This window comes from Tasmannia lanceolata, unplaced genomic scaffold (genome assembly GCF_043159265.1).
Source record: "Tasmannia lanceolata isolate RefF3 unplaced genomic scaffold, GAP_Taslan_0.1 ptg000008l, whole genome shotgun sequence".
In the NCBI taxonomy this organism is placed as follows: domain Eukaryota; kingdom Viridiplantae; phylum Streptophyta; class Magnoliopsida; order Canellales; family Winteraceae; genus Tasmannia; species Tasmannia lanceolata.
In genome coordinates, this window is record NW_027518685.1 from 6,246,135 (window position 1) to 6,271,841 (window position 25,707).

General features: G+C 38.4%; 1 protein-coding gene and 1 long non-coding RNA gene across 2 annotated transcripts; both read right to left on the reverse strand.

Moving 5' to 3' along the window:
- Nucleotides 1-9,654: 9,654 nt before the first annotated feature.
- Nucleotides 9,655-13,034, reverse strand: LOC143882617 (uncharacterized). The gene is made up of 2 exons (XR_013252282.1): nt 12,891-13,034; nt 9,655-9,981 (listed from the first exon to the last, which is right to left on the reverse strand). It is a non-coding gene; the product is annotated as an uncharacterized LOC143882617 (long non-coding RNA).
- Nucleotides 13,035-16,002: 2,968 nt separating this feature from the next.
- Nucleotides 16,003-16,572, reverse strand: LOC143882492 (3'-5' exonuclease-like). Its single transcript, XM_077385970.1, has one exon. The coding sequence runs from the start codon at nt 16,570-16,572 to the stop codon at nt 16,003-16,005; it is 570 nt and encodes a 189-aa protein (XP_077242085.1).
- Nucleotides 16,573-25,707: the final 9,135 nt, after the last annotated feature.

Consider the following 25,707-nt stretch of genomic DNA (forward strand, 5'->3'; position numbering starts at 1 on the left):
CATATTTGATCCCTAAGTTATATCTAAGAAATCTTGAGCCTTTTTCGGAAACCTGCTATTTTGGGAATTTCTTAGGGTTTTGAATTGAAACATGCAAATTGACAAAAAAAATAAAAAGACCAAGCGAGAATTGAAAACTTACTTGACGAAGGAATAGAGAATTTGATAAATGAAAAGAAATGAGGAAAGATGGAGGTTTCAGCTACACCAAAAGGAGAGAGGGAGATGTGAGGAGGCAAATCAAGAAGTGCCGAGAGTATCCGTGGGCTGCGAAAAGCTCTTCTTTTTGTTCCTTGTGTGAGAGGGTTAGAGACTAGAATAAACTGGCTGCTGAGAATAAAGTTGTCGTAATTCCAATATAGAGCAGGTGACATCGACTTTCGACAAAATCTTGCCGAAATTCTGATGGAATTAAAAGTGGTAATCAAATCTTTAGAGAGACAGTAATTTACGGTTCTTTGCAAAAATAAGGACAGAAAAAGTCGATTATTCTAAGGGGGCGTTGATATCCCCCCCCCCCCAGGCTATCCCCCCCCCCCCCCGACGGCTGGCTAACGTATTCCCACCATTTGACCGGTCTCTCTCTCTCTCTCTCTCTCTCTCTCTCTCTCTCTCTCTCTCCACACACACAACAGGAACAGTTGGTGGGCCCAACAGAAACCATTGGTGGAATGGTGGGCCCATCTTTGAACAACGTAGGCCCCGCCCATACCACACCATAGGATAATCCAAACCGTCCATTTGATGGGCCATAAACGTAAATAGGTTGCGTCCCAAAATATTTTTCCATAGGCGGATCCTAGCCCTCCGATCTAAATAGAAACTCATCTTATGCAACCTCTATAGATTGTAGGGTTGTGATCATCCTACGGAAATGATTTTTGGGACACAACCTATTTACATTGTGGCGCATCAAATGGACGGCTTGGATCATCCTATGTTGTGGACGGTACTCTTCAATTTGAAAAATATCGGTGGGGCTACGAATGGGCCTTAATGTTAGTGTACGACCAACTCCATAGGATTATCCAAACCATGGATGGGTTGGAGCATCCTATGTTGTGGATGGGCCTTAATGTTACTGTACGACCACAGGATGATCCAAACCATTCATTTGATGGGCCAACCCTTTTGGGGGGCACAACCCATTTACATTATGGCCCATCAAATGGACGGCTCGGATCATCCTATGGTCTGGACGGTACACTTCATTTTCAAAAATATGGGTGGGGCCTAAATTGGGCCTTAATGTTACTGTACGAACCACACCATAGGAGGATCCAAACCATGGACGGCTTGGATCATCCTATGTTGTGGACGGCACGCTTCAATTTGAAAAAAAATCGGTGGGGCCTACGATTGGGCCTTAATGTTACCAACTCCATAGGATTATCCAAACCATGGACGGCTTGGATCGTCCTATGTTGTGGAGGGGCCTTAATTTTACTTTACGACCAACTCCATAGAATGATCCAAACCATTCATTTGATGGGCCACAATGTAAATAGGTTGTGCCTCAAAAATCATTTCCATAGGATGATCCTACAGTGGTATGGGCGGGGCCTACGTTGTGTAAAGATGGGCCCACCATTCCACCAACGGTTTCTGTTGGGCCCACCAACTGTTCATGTTGTGTGTGTGGAGAGAGAGAGAGAGAGAGAGAGAGAGAGGAGAGAGACCGGTCAAATAGTGGGAAAGTGACATATCCTAACGTTTAACGTTAGCCAGCCGTCACGGGGGGAGGGGGCGGGAAATAGCCTACAGGGGGGAATATCAGCGCCCAGGCTAGTGAAAGAGAAAATCACGCAAATCTTAAGGCTCTGTTCACTTGCTTTCTTGAGAAAGGAAAGGAGAAGAAAGTAAGCCAAATTTTCCCGTGATTGGACATGATTTGACATTTTCCGCCGTTCACTTGTTTTCTCGGGAAAGCATAATTTCACAGGTGGAAAATGAACTTTCTTGCACTTTTCCTCTAGATTTTCTCACCAAAACACTTTCCTGAGAAAACCACTTTGCCTGCATACTTTCTTTTCCTTTCTCGGCCAAGTGAACAACGGAGTTTTCTCACAAATTGAATTTTCTCACAATTTCTTTTTCTTTCTTTTTCAGTTTTCCGCGTCAGATTCTTTTCCTTTCTTTCCTTTTCCTGCTACTAGAAAACAAGTGACCTAATGGCCTTATTTTTTTTTATAGGATTTTCCATCAGTACCCTTCTCCTAATCAACTTCTTGCTGACAACTGACAAGAGTAGAATTCAAATCAGAAAAGGTTTTGCCCACTACTTATAATAAGAATTAAAATTCAAGTGGGTCCCACACAATGTTGGCGGCATTCCACTTGGATTGAACTGCAATTTTCAAACATTTGTCGGGCCCACTTATTTTGGTCGATACCCCACAAGGACAAGGTTTCCTATTCTCGATCGTTTCCTATTTCCTCTCCATAAAATTTCGAAATTCTGTTTTTCCCTAATCTCTCTCTCTCTCACACACACACACACCCACCAAAAAATCAGCAATACTTCCAATTTCTCCCTGATTTATCGCCAAATATTTTGGGAGTGCTTTTCACTTCCTCTAAACCGTTGTACGGTGGCCCTATTTCTTAGGATGATCCATACCGCTCATTTGATGGGTCACAATGTAAATAGGTTGTACCGGATAAATCAACCCTGCAATCTATAGAGGTTTCTATACTGTGCTGTCCCTTTACCGATTGGAGGGTTAGGATTATCCAAGAGAGATGATTTACAGATTGGCCCAACAAATGAACGGTTTGGATCATCTTGACAATACTTCCTTTAGCTAGGAGAGATCTCCTTTGTTTCAATTTTGGAATTTTTGGGATGATAAGAGGCACGTTTCCACTAGGATTCCCAACAGCCACACCGACCTAGAAAAAATATAGGATTAGACCTTTAATAGATCCTAAATAAAAGGGTTAACAAACTGTTTGTAGTAGGGCTGCAACTCGAGCTGGGTTTTACCCGACCCGCATTGACCCGACCCGACCCGAAAAGAGCCTGGCTTGGGTTCAGGTTTCATGGGTTTCGGGTCGAGCCGGGTTGAGCATTCAAAAGCCCGCATGAATCTCGGGTCGAGCCGGGTTTGAAGGGGCCCGACCCGACCCGACCCGAGTTACATTAGTTATAGTATGTACATTTTTTTCTATTGTTAGTTAAAAGTTAAAAGTGAAAACCCACGCACCCACTGTTATTGTATGTGAGTGTAATTTCTGCTTCTATGAGTTTAGTTGATTCAAGTGTTTGATTTAGCATTGTTTGATTGTAATTACAACATTGTTTGATTATAGCATTGTTTGATTCAAGTGTAATTACATCATTGTTTGATTCAAGTGTAATGTGAGTGTAATTTCTGCTTCTATAAGTTGACTTGCCTTGCCAAACAAGAATTTTCCTTAAATAATTGCGTCAACGTGAAAAAACCCGACCTGACCCGACCCGACCCGACCTGACCCGAGATTTATCATGGGTAGGGCCGGGTTTGGGAATCATGGGTTTTCCGGAAAAAAACCCACCCAATCCGACCCGAGATATTGCTCGTGTAGGGTTGGGTTCTCCAAAACCCGACCCGCCCGACCCGAGTTGCAGCCCTAGTTTGTAGGACACGATTCACATGCTTCAGTTAATTGATTTGTAGATGGACTTTGATGCGGACTCCATGCAAGAAGCAACACACGTTCACGGAGATATATATCCAAGTAGATCACAACCTATTCGATCTTACCTACCTTGCCCAACCGTCCAATCAAGAAGAGTTTCTCAACCTCAATCTTCTCCAGCCCAACTAAAATAACCCAGTAGTCTTTACCACTTACCTATAGAAGAGAAACTTTAGTAACCGTAACTAACATCTTTTTTATATCGTATTATGTAGCACTTGCATGTAATGTAGCCATGTAGGTGATGTGGTGTTGCAATTCGGTATCCAAGATACACTCAAACAGTCACTAACATTGTTGGGGTTCCACGCAAAATCAAATAGTCCCACATCGGATAAGTGAAATGGATGGGATTGGTTATGAGGGAATGGGCACCCACCCTCGCTCTAACGGCTAGCTTCCGAGGACGGTGGAATTCCCAATTCCCTCCGAGAAGATCTCGTGGTTCCCACATTGCCTCCGCGTGGAGGGGCAAGATGGTTTCTTTTGGCACGTTGCCTCCGCGTGGAGGGGGAGATTGAAAGCAAATTGACCCACATCGGATAAGGGGTTATAAGGGAATGGGCACCCTCCCTCTAACGGCTAGCTTTTAGGGGTGAGTTCTACCCGGATAAATTCCCTAGAGACATTATCTCTTGCAACATACTAAAATAATTGTATGGTATATGGACTCTAGCAACGTACTACGTAATTTTAAAAGAAATTTCTTTCTTGGACTCTTAATTACATCCAATACAAAATATCACTAAGCCTCTAAACGTCCACATAGAATTGGGCCTCTACTTCACTATTGGACATCCAAGATCTAATTGGAATAGAGTCCTACCTTAACTAAAATTCTTAAAACAAATCAATTAACTTTGCACCTTAATTACACTCCCCAAACAAAGAGGTAATTTGGGAATGGACGTTTTTCTCTATTGAGTTCCTCATATATATGAATTCTTATTATTAAATGAGTTGGCCATTTTAACTTTTCAATAGGATCTCCAATAAAATCCCCATTTTTTTTTCTAGAAAAATACTAAATCAACTCTTAATAGAGATTTTGTATGGTGGCCAACCTTTACATGTAAAGGTCCGAGAGAGAAAACACCCATCCCTTGATTTTAAATAACTTCCCTAAGAATTAGCCAAGTAACCTAAACCAAATCCCTAAAAAGACTACTAGAGAAAATTCAAAGGGGCTTTTTATAAAGTCCATTGATTGAACGGTTAGATTGCTCAGTGGACAAAATCTTCTAATCTATGGTCCACTCATATAGGACCCTGTATACAACATCAATGTTACATGGGCATTTTTGGTAATGACACTTAAATGTATACATGAGATGAGGAAGAAAGGCAATGGGTTCCATGTTATAGTACATGATATGTATCACTCTCGAATACATTCCATGTAGTGTCCTTGTTTTATTATCATAAACCAACCTAAAGCTTTTCCTTGACACCCTTCTGATTTCATAATAAGAACCCAATTAAGAGGCTAAACTATAAAAATGTTGATGTTTGTCATTCATACCGCAAATAAAGTAGAACTTCTATTAATGGTTATAAGTGACTAAAACTAGTTATGCCATGTCTTTATAACTACACTCGCGAGTTTCGATTAATTTATATATTTGTGATATTTGGGCACTTGCAATAATATTTGATAAAGGCACACACACATGCATGTCTTATTACATAATTGCCAATGTTTTCTTTTGATATCGATCTCCATAGTTTATTTATACACATATTTTCTAAGCATCGGTTTCATAAATTGGATTTAGCTAATTTTGAGATATTTCAACGGCCCGACAATGGAATTGAGGTTTTTAACCCTTGATATGGATGATCCGATCACTTTAACTATAATTGGAACATCTAACACTAGGTCGAATAAGATGCGCTTGCATCGCCAATCGGGTCCCTTGCAACTTGAACATATCCTGCCAAAAATCGACTAGTATGGGTTTAGTTTGTTTTTAGTTTCTATAGATTCCAGACCAGATTGTATGTAGCTGAAAAAGTTTGTGTTTAGTTTCGGATCAGATTTGAAGTGTTCTTTGGATTTGTTGGACGTGCATGTCCTCATGGATGCCTTGCTGGTAATATTAGCTGGCATCATATAGGTTTAATTTCTTTAGATTCCAGACCGTAGTGTGCTGTTTAAAACTATAGCTGGCAGCTTATGGGTTTAGTTTCTTTAGATTCCAGACCATAGTGTGTTGTTTAAAACTACACAAAATTTATGGTTTTATTCTCCCATTTGATGCTGCTGTATCGGTAAATTTGTTTTGTTTTATGAATTAGATTCCTTACACATCATGTTGATCTGTAGTTTGTAATTTTGTATTACATTAAGAAATCGAGGTCCTATTTTGTGATCTGAACAGCACTCTCAAACATGCACATCTACACATGTTGGTTAAGATAGTTTTGGATAATTGTTTTTGGAGAATATCTGAACCAGATAAGAGCAATCTAGATATTGCATTTTTTACATGATAACTATTGCATTTTTCCTCCAGCTATCTTGAGATGGTCCTCTGATTTAATTCTATTTGTTTCCTGCTTCCATTTCAAACTGATTGGCATTTCACTTCTCTTTCAAACAGGGGTATCTGAACCAGATAAGGGCAATCTAGATATTGGAGATAAGAGTCTCTATATGCGTGATATCGAGGTTCATCTATCAATGAAGCTTTTGAGTAAAAAAATGACAACATGCCCGTATGTAAGATCATGTCAACAAAATCTGAAGATTTTGGGGTCGGGCCCTGCAGCAGCTTAGAGTACATGATGAAACATTTCAGTCTAGAGCATAAAAAAATGTGATTTGATTTTCAATAGAAATGAAAGTTTTCTATTATAGTTCAATTTTGCCTTGAAACCTATGTTGTAATCATGCAGGTGACTTGTTTTTCAGTAAATTTTTAAGCTTGGTTAATTAGCAACCGATACTGAAATGATCAATTGTCGAATATGCTTTGATTGGGCTTTATGTATAAGGAAGTGATGTCTGCCTTTGTTTTCATAATGGCATTCCTCACATTTCATTGAATACTTCAATCGTTAGCTGTCCATGGCTTTTAGGGAACAGTTTATCAGCTTACTAGATAGGGGAATGATGAATCTGCCTTATATTTTTCAGGGTCGCCACCACCTTATAGTTATGAAAACACTAAATGTCCTGTTCGTTTCAGATTGTGCAACCGATTGTGAGGCTCCCATTAGATTGTAAGGCTCTCTTCCTGATTAAATGTAATTCTGAGTGATGAGTGTCACCACCACCTTATAGTTTGCAGTTCATTTCAGTTTTCAGTGATGAGTGTCCAATGATCCCCAGGAAACTGAAACTGCCATCATTGAACAATGCGAACAGGAAAAAAAAGATATTGACAGTCCCATTGCAATCCATTGATGCAAGGTCATTGGGAAATACGATTTGGTGGCAGTCGCTGCAGTCCCATTGCAACCCATTGCAATCCATTGCAAACAGGAAAAAAAGATATTGACTGGATTTGCCTTATGTTTCGATGGTAGCAACAAAGTTAGCTGCTTTTAGCCAAAGTTAGCAGTTTTTCTCTATTCATTTTTTATTATATCTTCACCGTATGGGTTGAATCCTAAGGCCCTGTTTGTTTAAGATTATATCAACCGATTGTGAGTGCCAAACCCATTATTGGATTCTCAATTTTGGTTCAGGACTCTCAATTTCGTTTAACAGTCAATTTGGGTAAGCAAAACCACTTCCATTTTGGATTCAATTTCTATGAACAGTCCCAAAAATTGCAACCGGGTTCAGGCCTTCAGGGTACTATCTAATATTCAATTTGGGTAAGCAACCTACTTCCATTTTGGATTCAATTTCTGTAGTCCCAAAAATGAGAAGCTACTTCCATTTTTTATTCAATTTGTGTGAACTGTAATCTGAAAAATGCAAGTGGGTTACCTTTCAAAAAAATAAAAATAAAAATGCAAGTGGATTGTTCATTCAAATTGACCATCAGAATTTAAGCCAGATACTATGCAAACGAGCAAGGGCCCATGTTTCCGGTGGTAGGGAATAAAAGTGGGATTTTTCAAATGGAAAATTTTAGCATTACAGAACCTGGATTGTGCAGATTTTATAAGCATAAACCCACTTGCATTTCAGAACCTGGATTGTGCAAATTTTAGTATTACAGAACCTGGATTGTGCAGATTTTATAAGAATAAACCCACTTGCATAACAGAACCTGGCAGGGAATAAAGGTGGGATTTTTCAAATGGAAAGTTTTAGCATTACAGAACCTAGATTGTGCAGATCAATCACGAGGTAGACACACTGCCATAGTAGGAGAGGCACATTGTATTACAATTGAGGTTGCGCCTTGGCAAAACATTGGTGTAAAGAGAGATGATTTTGTCACAATCATATTCAGTGCCATTGATAGGCTTGCTGATCCAGAGAGATGATTCTGTTACAGTAAAAATAGAAAAAACTAAGGGGCCGTTTGAATACGCAGATTTTAGAACCCAGAGTTTTAGTTTGAAAACAGTGTAAATGAGGGTCCATGATCAAGCTGTTGTATGCTGTCCTGACAGCGTTTCTTGGATTTTAAGTGAGAAATTCAGGTTTTAAAAATCTCTCATGGATCCTCAGATTTCTAAAACCTGGAAATATGGGAGGATTTGCTACTCTCTTGCAGACGGAAAGAAGGGTGAAAAGTAAAAAAACGAGTAAAAGACGACAACTTATCCGCTTCTTCTCTTTTCTCTTAGCTACAATTTTGAAGAAATCTCAGATTCTAAAATCCGAATCCAAATGACCCCTAAATATTTTTTTGCACTTAGCTTTTCCATATACAGAGAGGAAACAAAGAAGAACAATTTGGTACCTGTATCTGAAATTATACTAGTATACATATCCAGGGACATCTCCCACCACAAAAACATGGTGAAACTTTATGACACCACATTTACAGAACGGAACAAAGGCACTTTGGATGAACTCTTTGAAACACTTTGAATTGAACACCATTACAAAACACTTCGGATGAACTCATTACAAAACTTCAAAGTCACGAACACCATTGCAAAACACTGTTTCAAACACCATTACAAAACACTTTGGATGAACTCAACTTTCAAGTTTCGAAGCTTTGACTACAATACGAAGCACACCAAAAAAAATCCAAAATAAGAAGCACAACATCTACACACTGCCATTGAGAACATCTTAATTGCCATTACTTTGCACAAGATACAAATCCCATGATTGAAAGCAGCAGTTTATGAGATAATGTCAGTGAAGAGATGATTCCATTTGCAGTTTATGAGATGTGCATGAAGAGATGATTTTGTCACAATCATATTCAGTGCCATTGATAGGCTTGCTGATCCAAAGAGATGATTCTGTTACAGTAAAAATAGAAAAAACTAAAGGGCCGTTTAGATATGCAGATTTTAGAATCCAGAGTTTTAGTTTGAAAACAGTGTAAAAGAGGGTCCATGATCAAGCTTTTGTATGCTGTCCTGACAGCGTTTCTTGGATTTTAAGTGAGAAATTCAGCTTTTAAAAATCTCTCATGGATCCTGAGATTTCTAAAACCTGGAAATATGGGAGGATTTGCTGCTCTCTTGTAGAAGGAAAGAAGGGTGAAAAGTAAAAAAACGAGTAAAAGACGACAGCTTGTGCTTCTTCTCTTTTCTCTTAGCTACAATTTTGAAGAAATCCCATATTCTAAAATCTGAATCCAAACGACCCCTAAATATTTTTTTGCACTTAGCTTTTCCATATACAGAGGAAACAAAGATGAACAATTTGGTACCTGTATCTGAAATTATACTAGTATACATATCCAGGGACATCTCCCACCACAAAAACATGGTGAAACTTTATGACACCACATTTACAGAACGGAACAAAGGCACTTTGGATAAACTCTTTGAAACTCTTTGAATTGAACACCATTACAAAACACTTTGGATGAACTCATTACAAAACTTCAAAGTCACGAACACCATTGCAAAACACTGTTTCAAACACCATTACAAAACACTTTGGATGAACTCAACAGTCAAGCTTCGAAGCTTTGACTACAATACGAAGCACAACAAAAAAAATCCAAAATAAGTAGCACAACATCTACACACTGCTATTGAGAACATCTTAATTCACATTACTTTGCACAAGATACAAATCCCATGATTGAAAGCAGCAGTTTATGAGATAATGTCCGTGAAGAGATGATTCCACTTGCAGTTTATGATATTTGCATGAAGAGATGACTCCACCGACTCTTGAGTAGTCTACACATCCACTTGCAACTGTAAACAAAGGTCAGAATTAGAAACCACAAGAAACAACGAACTTTTAATAAAATGGAAAGCAAACAAAAACTAAATTTTAACAAAATGGAAAGCAAACAAAAACTAACTTTTAACAAAATGGAAAGCAAACAAAAATATTATGAAATTAGAGACAAGATCCATCTTTTACAAAAATATCATTCTGGGCGACCTTCTTGGTCTTCCCTTTTTCTTTATATATTGATTATCTTTTCAAAAAAAAAAAATCCATCTTTTCCAATCTTTAAATAGAAGCAGCATTGTGCCCCTAAAAAGTTAACTTTATAAAAGATTTTAATTAGGTAAAACAATAGCATGATCGAATCTAATTTGGAACACACAGTATGGCCCTGTTTGAATTGCAAGAATTTTCTCCAAAAGTTTGGGAAGTAAAAGGGAGATGATATTTTCACTCCCCCTCCTTTATGTGCACACCCCCCTTATAACCTGATTTGACGTGAAAAGTGGGCAACTTTATGTCAAATCATGATACAAGGGGAGCGTACAAGTAATGCAGAGGGGAAGGGGGAGATGAAAATATCATCACCCAAGTAAAATTATCCAGAAAATACAACATAGAAATCCATATCATCCTAAAAATACAACATAGAAACCCAAGCATTGGGGAGCTGTTCCAGAGACAAGAACATAGCACAGCACATTCACTAAATTTAGGTTTCCTTTCAAAAAGAAAAAAGGAAAATATGTAAGTCATGTACAAGATGAAATAAGAGGAAGCAATTTCAAGGAGCATTTGATACATGCACACTTCACCAATAATCCTATCATCGAATAAGGTTTACTTTTATCTATAGCCAAAACTTGAAAGCAATTCATCTAAGTGAACCACAATCTACAATTACAGGGCAATAAAATGCTAGATGCAAATAAGATGCTGCTGTTAATCATGCTTGAATAACAGTGCTACCACATTTCATATATGTTATGTGCTTAGACGGGTCCCGCTTGGAGTGGAATAAATTACTTCAGTATTTTAGAGAATAAGATTAGATCTTCCCACATCGGATATTTTTAGTAGTTAGGATATTTTAGGATGCTATATATTTAGTAGTTAGGATATATTAGGATGCTAATTTAGATTAAGATAATCTTTATTTAGTTATTTCTCTTATTATCATAAGATCTTTCAAGATCTTCCTATGCTTATCTGTAAGTGCTTTATATAAGCACATATTACATTTAATGGAAATGAATGAAGAAATTATCTTAGAATTGTGTCTTTTGCACAAGGAGGACTGATCATTCCCTCAAAGTGGATCAAGAGGCTGATCTTCCCTCTAAGAAGATCAATCACGTTACGAACCATTCTGGTTCGTAACATTTGGTATCAGAGCGGTTCGATTTGGCCTCATGTCGAAGAAAACTGAAGAAATAATGGATCGATGGAAGGAGGAAATAAGAGAGTTCAAAAGGCAACTTGCGGTTATGAATGCCAATTTCAACAAGATGGCATTATCACGTGGCGTGAAAATAGAAGAACCTCCATGTCTGCACAAGCTAATGGAAGAGTTCAACGAGAGCGCCGTCGAGAAGGCTTGCACAATGAAAAAGAAAAGGCGAAACAGAAAAAGAGGAGAAAAGAAGAAAAGAGAAAGAAAGCAGATAAAAGAAAAAGTGGAGAAGCCACAACAGAAAGTCGTCGTTGATTTTCAATGTTTTCGAGATCGACGAGTTCACCATCGAAAAATCCGTCGTTCCTCTCAAACCGTTCAATACCATCAAGAAGATCCTCATCCTCGATCTTCCATGCATCAAAATTACAAACATTTCAAGAAAATATGGCAAAAGAGCTTTGATAAACAACACGACAAAATCCATTTGAAGATGGAGCTGCTGCGACCCTTGGCGATGACATGCGAAATGATGACCAATTGCAAGACGAAGAGAAGAAGAAAGAGAGCGAGAAAAAAGAAGAGAAGGGATAAGATTTTTAGAAAGTCCTGCGCAAAATCTCATTTCTCACAAAATGACGAATGTATAATCTCCAACCTTGAGGACAAGGTTGATTTCAAGAGGGGTGGAATGTTATGTGCCTAGACGGGTCCCGCTTGGAGTGGAATAAATTACTTTAGTATTTTAGAGAATAAGATTAGATCTTCCCACATCGGATATTTTTAGTAGTTAGGATATTTTAGGATGCTATATATTTAGTAGTTAGGATATATTAGGATGCTAATTTAGATTAAGATAATCTTTATTTAGTTATTTCTCTTATTATCATATGATCTTTCAAGATCTTTCTATGCTTAGCTGTAAGTGCTTTATATAAGCACATATTACATTTAATGGAAATGGATGAATAAATTATCTTAGAATTGTGTCTTTTGCACAAGGAGGACTGATCCTTCCCTCAAAGTGGATCAAGAGGCTGATCTTCCCTCTAAGAAGATCAATCACGTTACGAACCATTCAGGTTCGTAACAATATCAACCACAGGATGGATAATAGAAGCAGAGGTGTGTACATCGGATTTGACAATCAAAAGCAACCTAATCAATAATCAGAAAAAATCAGAAGAAAGAAACCCTAAAAGGATTTCACAGAAGCAAACCCTAAATGGATTTTGAAGAGAAAAGAACCCAAAAGAACCCCTAAATCACAACACAAATGAATAGTAATGGATTTCACAGAGAAACCCGTACTATAGAAACCCTAAATCACAAAAAAGTAAATAAAAATGAAACCCTGAATGGATTTTGTCTAGAAAAGAGACCAAAAAAAACCCCCAAATCACAACACAAATAAAGAGTTTAGGGTTTTGCTCTGTGAAATCCATTACTATGATGCTTTATGTATGGAAATTTGGTTTTCTCTAAATCAGCTTATCCATTACTATGATGTTTAGGGTTTTCTCTAAATCAGCCTACCCAAACACTCGAATGAAGAAGACACGGCGAAGATGAATCAGCAAGACTCTAAAACCGAAATACCACTTTGAAACCTTCACAAAACCACGAAATTCGTCCATGACAACAGTTCAAAGGTCACTCATTGAATCAGCCTTCATAAAGCCCACTGCACATAAGAAGACAAGAGTATTGTATAAGACAAGCAGCGCCAATTATGGTATGCTTTGTAGAAATAAATAACAAATAAAACAAAATATAAAGTCTATGAAGGTCCTCAAGAACAGTGAACAAAATAAAGCCAAAGGATGTAGAAGCATAAGTTACATGTACAAGCAATGCACGTATATGAAGGTCCTCAACAACGACTGAATGATTATTGGAATTAAGCAAAACTTCCAATGAATTGAAGTCACACAATCCATTACAGAATGACCCAAAAGAAGGCCAACATGACAGAAGGCTGCCATAATGCTTCCTTTATCATTGAGTAACTTTGCCTATAAATAAGTGCCATTTTTTTTTTTGCAACTACTACAGTGCATCATACTACCATACTGCTCAGTTTGGATTGGAATACTCAGAAATTAGAATTGAATAGCTATTTGCAAACCAAAATAGATGGAGAATAATTCTGGCATTTTGTTTGTATTTCCAATGAATTGAAGTCACACAATCCAACATAGGCATTTTGTTTGTATTAAAGAAAGTATTCCAGGTGGAGACTAACACAACTGTGTGGAGAACTTATCTACACGAGTGTGTCTGTGTGTGGAATCTCTTTCCTCATATACAAAACCCATTTTCAAGTAGTTTGGTGGGGGACAAAAGATATGCCACGTGAGAGAAAAGGGGAGGGATAAGTCAAGCAGTCTCCAAGAAATTTGAATAAAAAAATGCAACCAAACACTATTAGTAGATGATGTGGGGCTCAAAAGACAAACAGAATGCCTGCTAAACCCTAGAAATTGTGCAACAAAACAAACCACCATTAGTTGCATTCTACTCTGACATATTAGTGGAATTTAGTGTTTGAAGTGATTGTACATTGAGGAAGAAGATGAAATGGTAGAGATGCAATTCGGTATCACTACCAATGCGAAGCACGTCCATATAAATGTTAACAAAATCTAACTTAGAAGACCTTTGTAAGAGAGTCGTTGGAAGAAATTTTTGATGGATAGAAAGGTAGAGACTCATTGGAAGAAAATTTTGTTGGATAGAAAGGTAAAGACTCATTGGTAGAAAATTTTGTTGGATATTAAGGTGATCCTACATTACCAAAGGATCAAAGTTATGCATATGTGGCAACCAAATGGCTTCCTGATGGCAGGTGAGTTAAGAGAAGGCTTGTACACTATTTACTTAAGAATGACTTACACATAGGGGTGTAAATGGATATTCGAAAATTCGATTACCGTCCGCATCCGAATCCGTTTAAAGCGAATATTATCCGGATACGTTTCAAGCGGATATTATCCGAATCTGTTTATGAGATATCCGGCTCTTAACGGATGCGAATCTGGTAAATGGTATATCCGATCCGGTTAACATCCGAATCCGAGAAGTAAATCCTTTTTATTTATTATTAATAATATCATTAATATTTATTTTTAGTAATGACACACTATCTTTTGTTTCTAAAAGAAAAGTGAATTTTCTTTTTAGAAAAAAATAAAAACAAAAAGTGTTTTGGGTAGGAAATGAAGTAATCTCTCATTTTAAGGGCATTCTTGAAGTTTGACATGGCTTCTTTATGAAGCAACAAATGTGGCCTGTAGGATGAAAGAGACAAATGGATGATGATGATTGAAAGAAGATGTCATAGTTTCTAGAGAATTCTAAGGCAAAAAGGCCATCTAGGTCATTGATGGTAAATTGACGGCTCATATCAATTTTCCAACTTAGGGTTATATAAAAACCCAAAATGTAATTAAAAGTGGGGACTTCTACGGTTTGCAAGGAGAAACAAGAGAGAGGAGAAATGAGGAGGCTGAGACACCATCTTCGGCATTTCTTGGTGCCTCCAACCCCACAAAAATCCGCCGCCGCCCGTCTCCACCTTCTCACAGCCACCTCAATCACCGCCAGTTACCTTCATCTCTAACCCAATCCCCATCTCCATCCCCATTTCTCTTCATCTTTCACAATTAGCACCCCCACTTCCCCTGTTCAAAATAGCCCAACCCATTCCATCATATACACACACAAAAAAGAAAGAAAAAACCCAAAGACCACTACGAACACCATCATCCATCCCCACCGCCTCTCTTTCTTCTTTTGTTTTAAAAGGAAGAAGAGGATCTCATATATTTTAGGGTTTGAGAGTTAATTTTGTGAAGAGAAGGTAGAGGCCTGGTTTTAGGGTTTGGAAAATTCATTTGAGGAGTAAGAAGGAGAAGAAAGATAAAGTGTTGCAACAAAATGTTCGAATTTACAGGATAAACGGATACGGATAATATCCGAATTCGAACAATATCCGGCGGATACGAATTCGGTAATAGATATTAAATATCCCTCAAATTCGAATCCGAATCCGAATTCGGATAGTGTATACGGTAATCGAATTCGGATATAGCCATATCTGATTCGAATTCGATCCGTTTACACCCCTACTTACACAGGACATGTTGGGATGGACATTGGGTTCCAAGGAATTCATATCTTCTAATGAATATATCGAATTCAAAGTTCAACCCAAGAGCTATAACTAACATGTCGACTCTATCATGGGCACAAATATAAAACCTCCCCATTAAGTACTAGACAGAGATGACCCTCTTAGCCATCATCAAGGAAGATGAAGAGACATATGAAAAAAATGATGCAACCATGTTTGAAATGACAAAAAATGGAGAGGAGGCATCCAAAGAAAAAAAAAATTGCACAAATATGTGACCTAACCAAAGCCCTACCTTTGCCATACACATACATAAAAAAGAGCCACTTGATTAACATTATATACGTGTAACTTTTACAGATTCTACAAAGAAAGGAGAAAATCTACAGATATTTAAGAAATAGTTACAAGAAATGACCATACCTCCTAAGCCACGCCCAAGCCAACATGTCGAGCGTGTTCCATGATCAAATGCATCCCAAGTTTAAATGATATGAATGCATCCATATACACCTATTGAATTTGATCGATTGTAAGGATGGGGTTGTCCCAGTCACTGACTTGAATGTGGTGAGGTTTTACCACCTCCCATCCCAGGAAATCTTTTGCAAGCTTCTTCAAACCAACATTCATCAAACTCAGCAGCTGGGCTTCCAATCGGAGATCACTATACCGTTCAACTCTCAAATCCCAGTCGCTATCTAGTTTGTTTACATCATCCACTATACCAACGCCTACGAAATTATACCGTGTATTTGTGAGAAAACGACGCAGTTCTGCTGGGATATGGTTTGCATGAATAATCTGAAAAATCAGACACCTATGTCCCATGCACAACTGTATTGTGGCAACTCTGTTGTTCAAATATATTGGAATATTGGATCTCCATTCAAGATCGAGGCCAACAATTAAATTGTTGCCCCTATGTATTTTCCCAATTTCTTGAACCCATTTTTCAGCTACAGTGGCATCTTTGGTGACAGTCGTAAAAACCTCAAATCCATAGCATCGAATGCTGTAAATTTCTCCAATTTTAGAGATGGTGTTGGGTGGGAATTTTTGAACTAAGGGGTGGGGATTCATGTTTGGGAAAAATGAATGGAAAAAGAATCGGAGAAGAGTAGATTTTACCAGTGTGTTTCCACCTCTTTCTTGATCATAAAGGTAGGATGAAAGAAAGTAGAAGAAACCTACTTCTCCCTTAGATGAAAATGATCAATCTTCAACTGTTTTTCCTCTTTTCTTGCCCTCTTCTTTTTGTCCAAAAAAGAGACGAAATAGGAAAATGAAAGAGACAGACCCTATTTCTTTAGAAGCGACATGGGATGAAAGAAAGTTGGAGAAGATGGGATGAAAGAAAGTTGGAGAAGATTGCTTCTCTTCCATTAAAATGGTCAGTCTACCTCTGTTTTCCTCACTTCTTGCCCAACTTTTTTCCTCTAAGAACAGATGAAAGAGAAAAAAGAGAGAGAAAGAGACCCTCTTTCTTGAGATCCAAATGGAAAGAGAGACTCCCAGAAAATTACAGGATCCCTTGTAGGAAAACCATTATTCTTCCTCCGGTCCTTTTTTCTCTTTTGATAACAAGTGACGACAGAGAAAAAGGGAAGAAATGAGAACAGAAGGGGGATGAATGAGAATTTAAAATAATGCCGGGGATTTTACAACGGCTATGAGTGTTTGCCCATCTTTAAAAGGGGCATGGGATATAATTCGCTATATAAATGCATTCAAATGTTCTTAACCCTCCGATCTGTGTTGTTCACAGATATTAAAAAACGGGTGATGATATTTTCACCCTCCTGCAGTACTTGCACACCCCCTTATAACTTTATAACGTGAGTTGACATAAAGTTGCCTACTTTTCACGTCAAATAGGTTATTGGGGAGGAGGGGGGGGGGGGTACGATACGAACAGGAGAACGGTGGAGATTTTGTGGGGTATGGCTTTATCCACATGGGCCCAGCAGAGCAGTTTTTTATAATCGCTTTGGTGGGACCCACAGTATTTCTGTATTATCGAGGAGTGATGAGAGGTATAAATAGTAGATGTGGGTTTGGCAGAGAGGAGCGAGGTGTGGTGAAGTAAATCCTCTCAAACTTCTAGGGTTGTAGGGTTTTCTTTCTTTCTTCTTTAGGGCTTTGAATCGAGGAAATGCTTTGTAGTGAAAGTGGGAATTCCTGAACGGAGTCGGAAGAGGCTGGGAAACTCATGTTGCAAAGCTCGAGACAGAGTTTGGAGACTTCCAGAAGCTTCGTCACCAGTACTCTTAAGCTTAAGAAACTCGGCATCCCCTGCAAACACGTAATTCAATCGCCTTGATTCCCTCTAATTTCTACGATTTTTGGTTTTCGAATTGTTTGATGGGGTTTTGGCATCTTCGAATTTGATAAACATATTGCTTGCATTTCAAAAAGGCCCAAATTTGCAAGTCAGGTATACAACGAAATACACCCAAGTAGTAGTTTAATTCCCAACTCTGCATTGAATAATAGCACACTTTATCAGCAAGACTAGTTGCCATTTTATTGCTTATGTTCTGCCTTGGTCATTTTCTATTCTCTTCTTATATTTTGTTCATATGGGTAGCTGATTGGAATCCATACTTAGAATGGTGTTTAAAGAATTGCACTAATGATTTTTATTTCCTTGCACAAATAAAGCTGCATTGTTTTGATTTTATTGATCATCCATTATCTTACTCAAATATTTAATTTAGTGGTTGCATATGGCCATCAATTTTCCCATCTTTGGATTCCTCAACGCCTTTCTCAACTTCCCAGCTTGTGATTACTAGGGTAAAAGAAAGGCGACTCCGTTTTTAGTTTATTGCATGCTTTCAATAAGAGGCATAAATAAGCTACAACCTTCAATTGTTTGAAAGGCCTGGGAGCGACCATGTGAGTGAAAATATACATGGGGTTTGATTGATAGAAGAGCCTTTGAGGGGGGTTTTAGTTGGTTAATGACTTGGCTGAGTTTAACAACATTCCGACAAAGAGCTAGGAGAACTGGGGCAGAGTCATGCTAGTTTAACAGCATTCCAACAAAGTTTGATTGATATGAGAACTATCATTTTAGTTACTATTACTTTTGTTTCCCAATCAGAGTGATCTGATGGGTATAGAAGATTCATTTGCAATTCGCTTTGGCCTCCTGCCATTGAGGGTGCAATTCTTTCTAAGAACCAGTTGGGCAGGGTTGTCATTTCACATTTCAGCTAACTACAAGGTTACTCGTGTGGTTTCTTTCTTTCTTTAAAACAACATTAATGATCCCTAGGGACCTGAAATATTCCCAAATAAGAAAATGATCCTACTTTAGGTTTATTTATTGTTATGACATTTGGTGGGCATGGAGAATAGAGACCTTCAAGCCCGAATGGCTATAGAGGTTACTTTAGTTGCAATTAGTTATGGCATCTTAGTACTAGTGGCCATATAGTGTTGGCATTATAGTACATAATCACTCTATAAATAAACGCTTCTTGAATTTTGTTCCCGAGTGATCCCCTTGTGTAATGCTATAAAAGGGTGTGTTAGGAGTTAGGACTGTCTAATAGAAACTTGGCCATAGACAAGGAACAATCATGATATCATAAGCGAGATCATATTCTGCCATAGCACATTAGAAAAAAAATCAAGTTAAGTCATAAATATTCTTCGGTCATTGATGAATTTAATGTGGAGATTAGGTTTAGTGTGGGAGGAATTATGTTTTGGGGCGATCTATCTTTGGGTGTGGTCCCTTTGACCGTTGCACATTCGAACCTTAATCTACTAGTGGGGAGTATAAAGGAGAATTTCTCGAGGGAAAAGGGAAGGGTGGTTTCTTTAGGAGAAATCTTGTAGAAGATGAGGTTGAGAGTATCCAATATTCTGATCCTTGCTTAGAGAGTTGAAGTCTATCTACATCTCCCATGGTGAGTATGACAAGAGAGTGAATTTGGAAAGCTGACGGTTCCTTTTGATTGTCTTTCTCCTCACATCTTATAAATGAGTTGGCTTCGAGTTTTAATCTTTTTATTGTTGTGGGGGCGATACTTCCTCCCAGAGTTGATCTTTTTTGTGGGACAGCAGTTGCTAAATGTATAAATACCAAAAATGTCATAAAGAAGAATAAATTTAGACTTATTTTCTCTTTGTAGAGAAGTGAGGGAATTGGCTAGTCGCCTTTCCTTACATTTTATGGCGGATAGCAAGGTTTGCTCTCGTACGTTTAAATATCTTGGAGCCCTTTGGGTTCTTGTGGGATCAGATATGGATCTTTTTATGGAATAAGAAAATAATAAATGTGGTGGCCATGGAAATTTTAATGGAAGATTGCACCTTTTGTTGTGGTGGGGGGATTATGCAACGGGAGAAATAAAATGTTTTTTGAGAATAAGAGCTCCACTACTTAGCATTAGATGATTAACATTTAGATCGTGTTCGGCAAGGCTTCTCATTCTCTCCCCAAAAATAGGGCAGAAACCGGAGAATGAGAATAATCCGAAGAGACACCCAATCGTTTCGAAAAATCTCATTTTTTTGCGCATACTTTGGCCTTGCATGAAGTGGAAACGGGAGAAACGGGCTTGGTCAGATTAGTTCCCAAACTGCATTCTCTGGATTTTCCATTCTTGGCAGTGGAAAATTCACATAAGTCATTCCGTGAATGGTTGAAGAACACAACGTATATCATCTATTTGGCCATCTCTAGAAAAGAATTATGGGGAGTTTTTGTTTTTGTTATACTGTATAAATTCTAGGAAATGATTTGCAGCTGTCCAAGAATGGTTAAAACTGAGGCTAGATGGTCTCTTTCCCCTCCTTCCCCCCAAATAGCCCAAAGTTAAATTATGATATTAATTCAAGAGGGCATTCGGGTTCCACTGGCACTAAAGGAGTCTCTAGGATTGAGACGCAAGAGGTCATTAAAGCAGTGCTTAAAAAATGCATCTCCGGGTCAAATGTGGCCAAGAAAAATCCTTGTCGATTCAGCGCCGACGCGGCCAAGAGCGCGATTGACACGGTTGAGTACTTCGTATGGACCTGCTGCTCTGGAATGGATTTTCAACTATTTCCCCTTAGGCTCTGTCCAGTTGTTTTTCATGGAAAGGAAAGGAAAGGAAACTAACGTGGCAAAATGGAAAAGAAAGGAAAATAAACTTTATGGAAAACATGGTACATGATAGTTCCGTTGCTAGGAAACCCACAGAAACTAAACAGAAAATATAAAATGATGTGTTCGGTTGCATTTGGGATTTGGGAAATTCGTGCGGTAGAGACCTTATATTGCAAATAAAGACAGCCCACCCGTGCAACAAAGTGCACCACATGGCAACATAATACAGACTTGGATTGGTTAGTTTCTCTGGGTACTCATGCTCTCAACTTCTCATCATTCCTTGATCAAGAAATCAATATTATAAGTCTTTAAGCTTGATGCTAAAAACAATTTCGAATAAAAGGATAGCAAAGTTAGAACACAATTCCTGGAACAATCACTGGTGTTCTCATATTGAAGTATCCAATCTCATCTCATATCAGAAAGAACAAGTAACAAAACTACAAGACTATCCAGGTTTCAGTTTTAATTTGGATTGCGCCAAGAGCTAAGCAAACTGGGGTTACATTTGTTGTACTTGTGGGTGTACCATCAAAATGGAAATGTTTCAGGGTACTTGGGATTTTCTTTCTTCCACATGCAATTTAATGCATTAAATTATTGTTATTATCAAATAAGCTGGTCCAAGAAAAGCCTAAAGAGCCAAAATATATAGCTAGGTCCCTCAACTTCCTATTTCCTTCCTTCACAAGTGACAACCAACAAAAAAAAGTAAAGCCTCACCTGTTGTGTGGAGCTTGAATGCAGGTTCACTGGATGTAGTACGTTATGGTCATAAAATGAAAATTATAATTTCAATAAGTTTGTACATATTTGAAACATTTGATCCACAACAAAAAAATGAAAGCCGATCAGCTGGCATGTTACAGAGTCCGCAAAAAGGTATGAAAAGCAAACTTAAACCATTCGGAAGGCCGCGTGAGTCAGTTTTTGCAGTAACAAACGCAAAGACTTCTTTCATTTTCAAGTGAATTTGCGTCTATTTTTTGGTGTTATTCTGAAATACATAAGCCACTGCAGAAAAGCTTATTTTTACCCAACACTGAGGTGCTGTTGCTGCAGCCTCTTGCACATCCTCCGTACTTTTTGGCATGAGTTCATTTGACTCTTCTTTATGTTGGGATAATCGAGAAATTCTTCAAAGCAAAACTTAAAAAGCCGCAAGTTTGATCATTCAAAGGAAAAAATTCACATGTTTGTATATAATGACTAAAAAAAGCTTTTTGAGTTTGAAAATAAATACCGGGAGGATGCAACCGAAAAAGATAGTTGTAGTCTCCTTATAGTTTGAACCAAAATATGCAACCAAATACCATAGATAACATGGCACCCCAAAACCTACCAAAACACCTAGTAAATCCTAGACATTGTGCAACCAAACAGACCCTTATATTGCCTGTTAGGAATAAAAAAGCTATCAACAACCAATACTTTTAAAACTAGAGAGGCCTGCCAATATCAACAACCACGCATAGCGGATAACATCTCTAACATTGCAATGAATGAACCGACTTTGAAATAACCATGTTCTTTGTCACCAACCTAAAAATTCTATCACAAATGGCATGAAGCTGAGAGAAAGGCTTTCCACGATTCCAGGAATACCACATCATGTTAGTTATTAGCTATTGATTCTTTATGTTGTTAGTGGAATAATAATACGAAGTTAGTAGCTGAGCAATTCTAGGAAACTAGTTATCACTTGTAATAGTAGGAACTATGTTTACTTTTAAATCTATAAATTCAGTTACCAGTATGTATCAGTTACACCTTGCCTGCAATATTCCTTCTTGTTATGTTGTCTGTCTTATATGATAAAGTTGGACCACACACCCGTCATCAATTCCTTCCCGATCTCAAACGAAATAAAAGCATCCTTGCAAGCATACTGAATCTGATTGTGATTAAGGCGCCGATTATCCCACCTACTCATTTGAATCCACTTGGGCTTCTCCACATCGAAACCAAGAATGGAGTTTGCAAGAGTCTTCAATCCTGCCTGTTTCATCTCTTTCAACCCAGTCTTATCTGCAGCCAGAGACCGAAGATCTGTAGTGTACCTGACCAGCAACCCGTAATCCCTCATAAGTTTTGTGGCATCATCATTGATCCCGACTCCCACAAAATTGAAATCGGGATTTGAAAGGAAATCTTGGAGGGCTTTGGGGATGTAATCTGAGTGGATGATTTGAAAAATGAGGCATCGATGGCCTACGCAGAGCTGGAGGAGGGCGACCGGGTATTGGACATTGCGTTGGTAAATTGGGCGCCATTCGACATCAAGGCCGACGATGAGATGACGAAGGCGGCGCCGGTGAATGCGCCGTATATTGGCGAGCCAGTTTACGATGACGGAAGCAGTGTCGGTGACGGTGGTGAGGATTTCACGGCCAAAGCATCTCACGGTGTAGATATTGTGGATGGTGTTGGGTGGTGAGAGATCTGGCCTGCGGTAATGGTATGCAATCGGGGGCAAAGACATGGTGGTAGTGGTGTTTGGTTTTGGAGGATAACTATGGGAGGAAGAGGGAAAAAAGCATACGATATGAGAAAAGAAAGCCAGAAGGAACACTTATTGCCACCATTTCAAAACAAAGGAACACTATTGCCTTCTCTAGAAGTCGAGTACCCTTTTTTTTCCTCTAAAATTTAGAAATTTCCCTTTTTCCCCCACAAGTTTGAGAAATTTACTAGTTATTAGGTTAAAATTTTCATTTTAAAAATAAAAAATAAAGGCCAGTGATAAATTCACCGCCTTAAAGAAGAATACACCCACCTTATTTCTGTTGGTGTAATTCTTATTTCAAGGGGGTGTTTATCACTGCGCAAAATTAAAATAGGAAAGAAGTAACTCTTTCCTATGTTTTCATCACTAGGCATTCAACCTGATTTCGGTCCTTCCATATTAGAAACTTTCTATATAGCCAGCAGCCAGCATACCCTACTATCAGGAAACTTGCTACATGGGCCAGTTAATTCTATACAGGAAACATGTTGTACGAAATAAAGTAAGAAATCTTATACGCTTTGAATTCATCATTTCCACGTAGTGGAGGACCTAATTTTAGGATCCACTGATGTATGTAAATAGTAGTGTAATATAGCAAGATTTGAATAAAACATTCTTCTCGTCATTCTTTTTTTCACTGTGCCTTTTATTCATTAGGCCGAATTGACATTTCCTTGGGTTGGATTGGGCTAGGTGTGGGAAAAGCCAACCCCATTTAACTCTGGGTTGGGTTAGGTTTGAGGTCATGACTCATGAGTAACCCGACCTGACTCCAATCTAACCCTGTCCTCATAACCTTAACGTAATTTCAAAATCTTAGGATTACTATTCTTTTTCCCATTATTGTCCTGGGCCAACTCAAACCTAATTTGATCCAACGGGACCCAACCCGGCCCAATTTGAAAAATCAGGTTATACGTGTTTGGCTAAGGTTGGGAGATTTAAAAGCAGGTTAGGTCAGTATTGACCCTCCTCGACGTAAGGCTTAGTTGAGTTGGATTAGGGTTAAAGGTCCTGGGTCTCGTGTGGGAGTAGGACTGGTCACAACCCAATCCAATCCGGTTCGTGTTGCACCCCTAAGAAACCTTTCCAGATCAGAAGGTTAAGTTCATCGTGATTTATGGGGCACAGCCTATCTAAATAAAGACCAAACAAATAAATGGTTTAGATTAGGGCTGCAACTCGGGTCGGGCGGGTCGGGTTTTGGAGAACCCAACCCTACCCGAGAAATATCTCGGGTCGGGTCGGGTTTCTTTTCGGAAAACCCACGATTCCCAAACCCGGCCCTACCCATGATAAATCTTGGGTCGGGTTTTTTCACGTTGACGCAATTTTTTAAGGAAAATTCTTGTTTGGCAAGGCAACTCAACTCATAGAAGTAGAAATTACACTTACATTACACTAGAATCAAACAATGATGTAATTACACTCACATTACACTTGAATCAAACAATGCCGTAATCAAACAATGTTGTAATTACAATCAAACAATGCTGAATCAAACGCTTGAATCAACTCAACTCATAGAAGCAGAAATTACACTCACATACAATAACAGTGGGTGTATGGGTTTTCACTTTTAACTTGTAACTAACAATAGAAAAAAATGTACATACTATAACTTATGTAACTCGGGTCGGGTCAGGTCGGGCCCCTTCAAACCCGGCTCGACCCGAGATTCATGCGGGCTTTTGATTGCTCAACCCGGCTCGACCCGAAACCCATGAAACCTGAACCCGACCCAGGTTATTTTCGGGTCGGGTCGATGCGGGTCGGGTAAAACCACGGGATATTTTGTGGGGTTGTTTGTGTGTGTGTGTGGGCGTGTGGGTGAGGGGGTGCAACTGTGAGTGACATGCAGAGAGGGAGAGACTTTGAGAGGGTAGGAGTGATGAGTATGAAAAAACCCAGAAAAAAATATGAAGAAAAATACGCAATTTTAGGTAGGGTATTTTTTTCATTGTTTTTATGAATTACTTCTGAAAATAAAAAGTAAGCATGGAATTGATATTTCCACATCCCAACACTCTTTGCTATTATAAGGGTATGAGGAAAGTTCCTCAAACCCCGACACCTGAGCCAAGTTTTGTTTCCATCGAAGTTTCAAATTTTCGAAGTTTCGGTCGAAATCTAGTACACCAATTAAAAAATAATATTATATTGATGATGAAAATTTATGAAATTTCGGTAATTTTGTCCGAAATTTAATATTAAAATACCATTTTTTTAAAACGAAAAAATGATTTGAAGTACAAAATTATATGAATTTCACTAAAATTCTGGTCGAAATTCGTAAGTAATCAAATTTTTGTCGAAATTAACGAAATTTCTCGAAATCTAGACTGAAATCAATTTCGGATATCGATCGAAATTTAAAACCATGGGCGGGTCATAGTTAATAGGTCACCTCTTAGAAAACACATTCGTAGAACAAGATCAAAAATCACATTATCAAATGATGAGTTTTTTTTTTTTTTTTTTTTTGTGTCCGTGTATTTAAAAAAGGTTTGGCTGAGGGAGTCAACCCGGACCCAAGATTCAACCCGATTTGGGCTCGTGTGGGATAGGGTTGGGAAAGGCCAACCCAATTTAACTGACT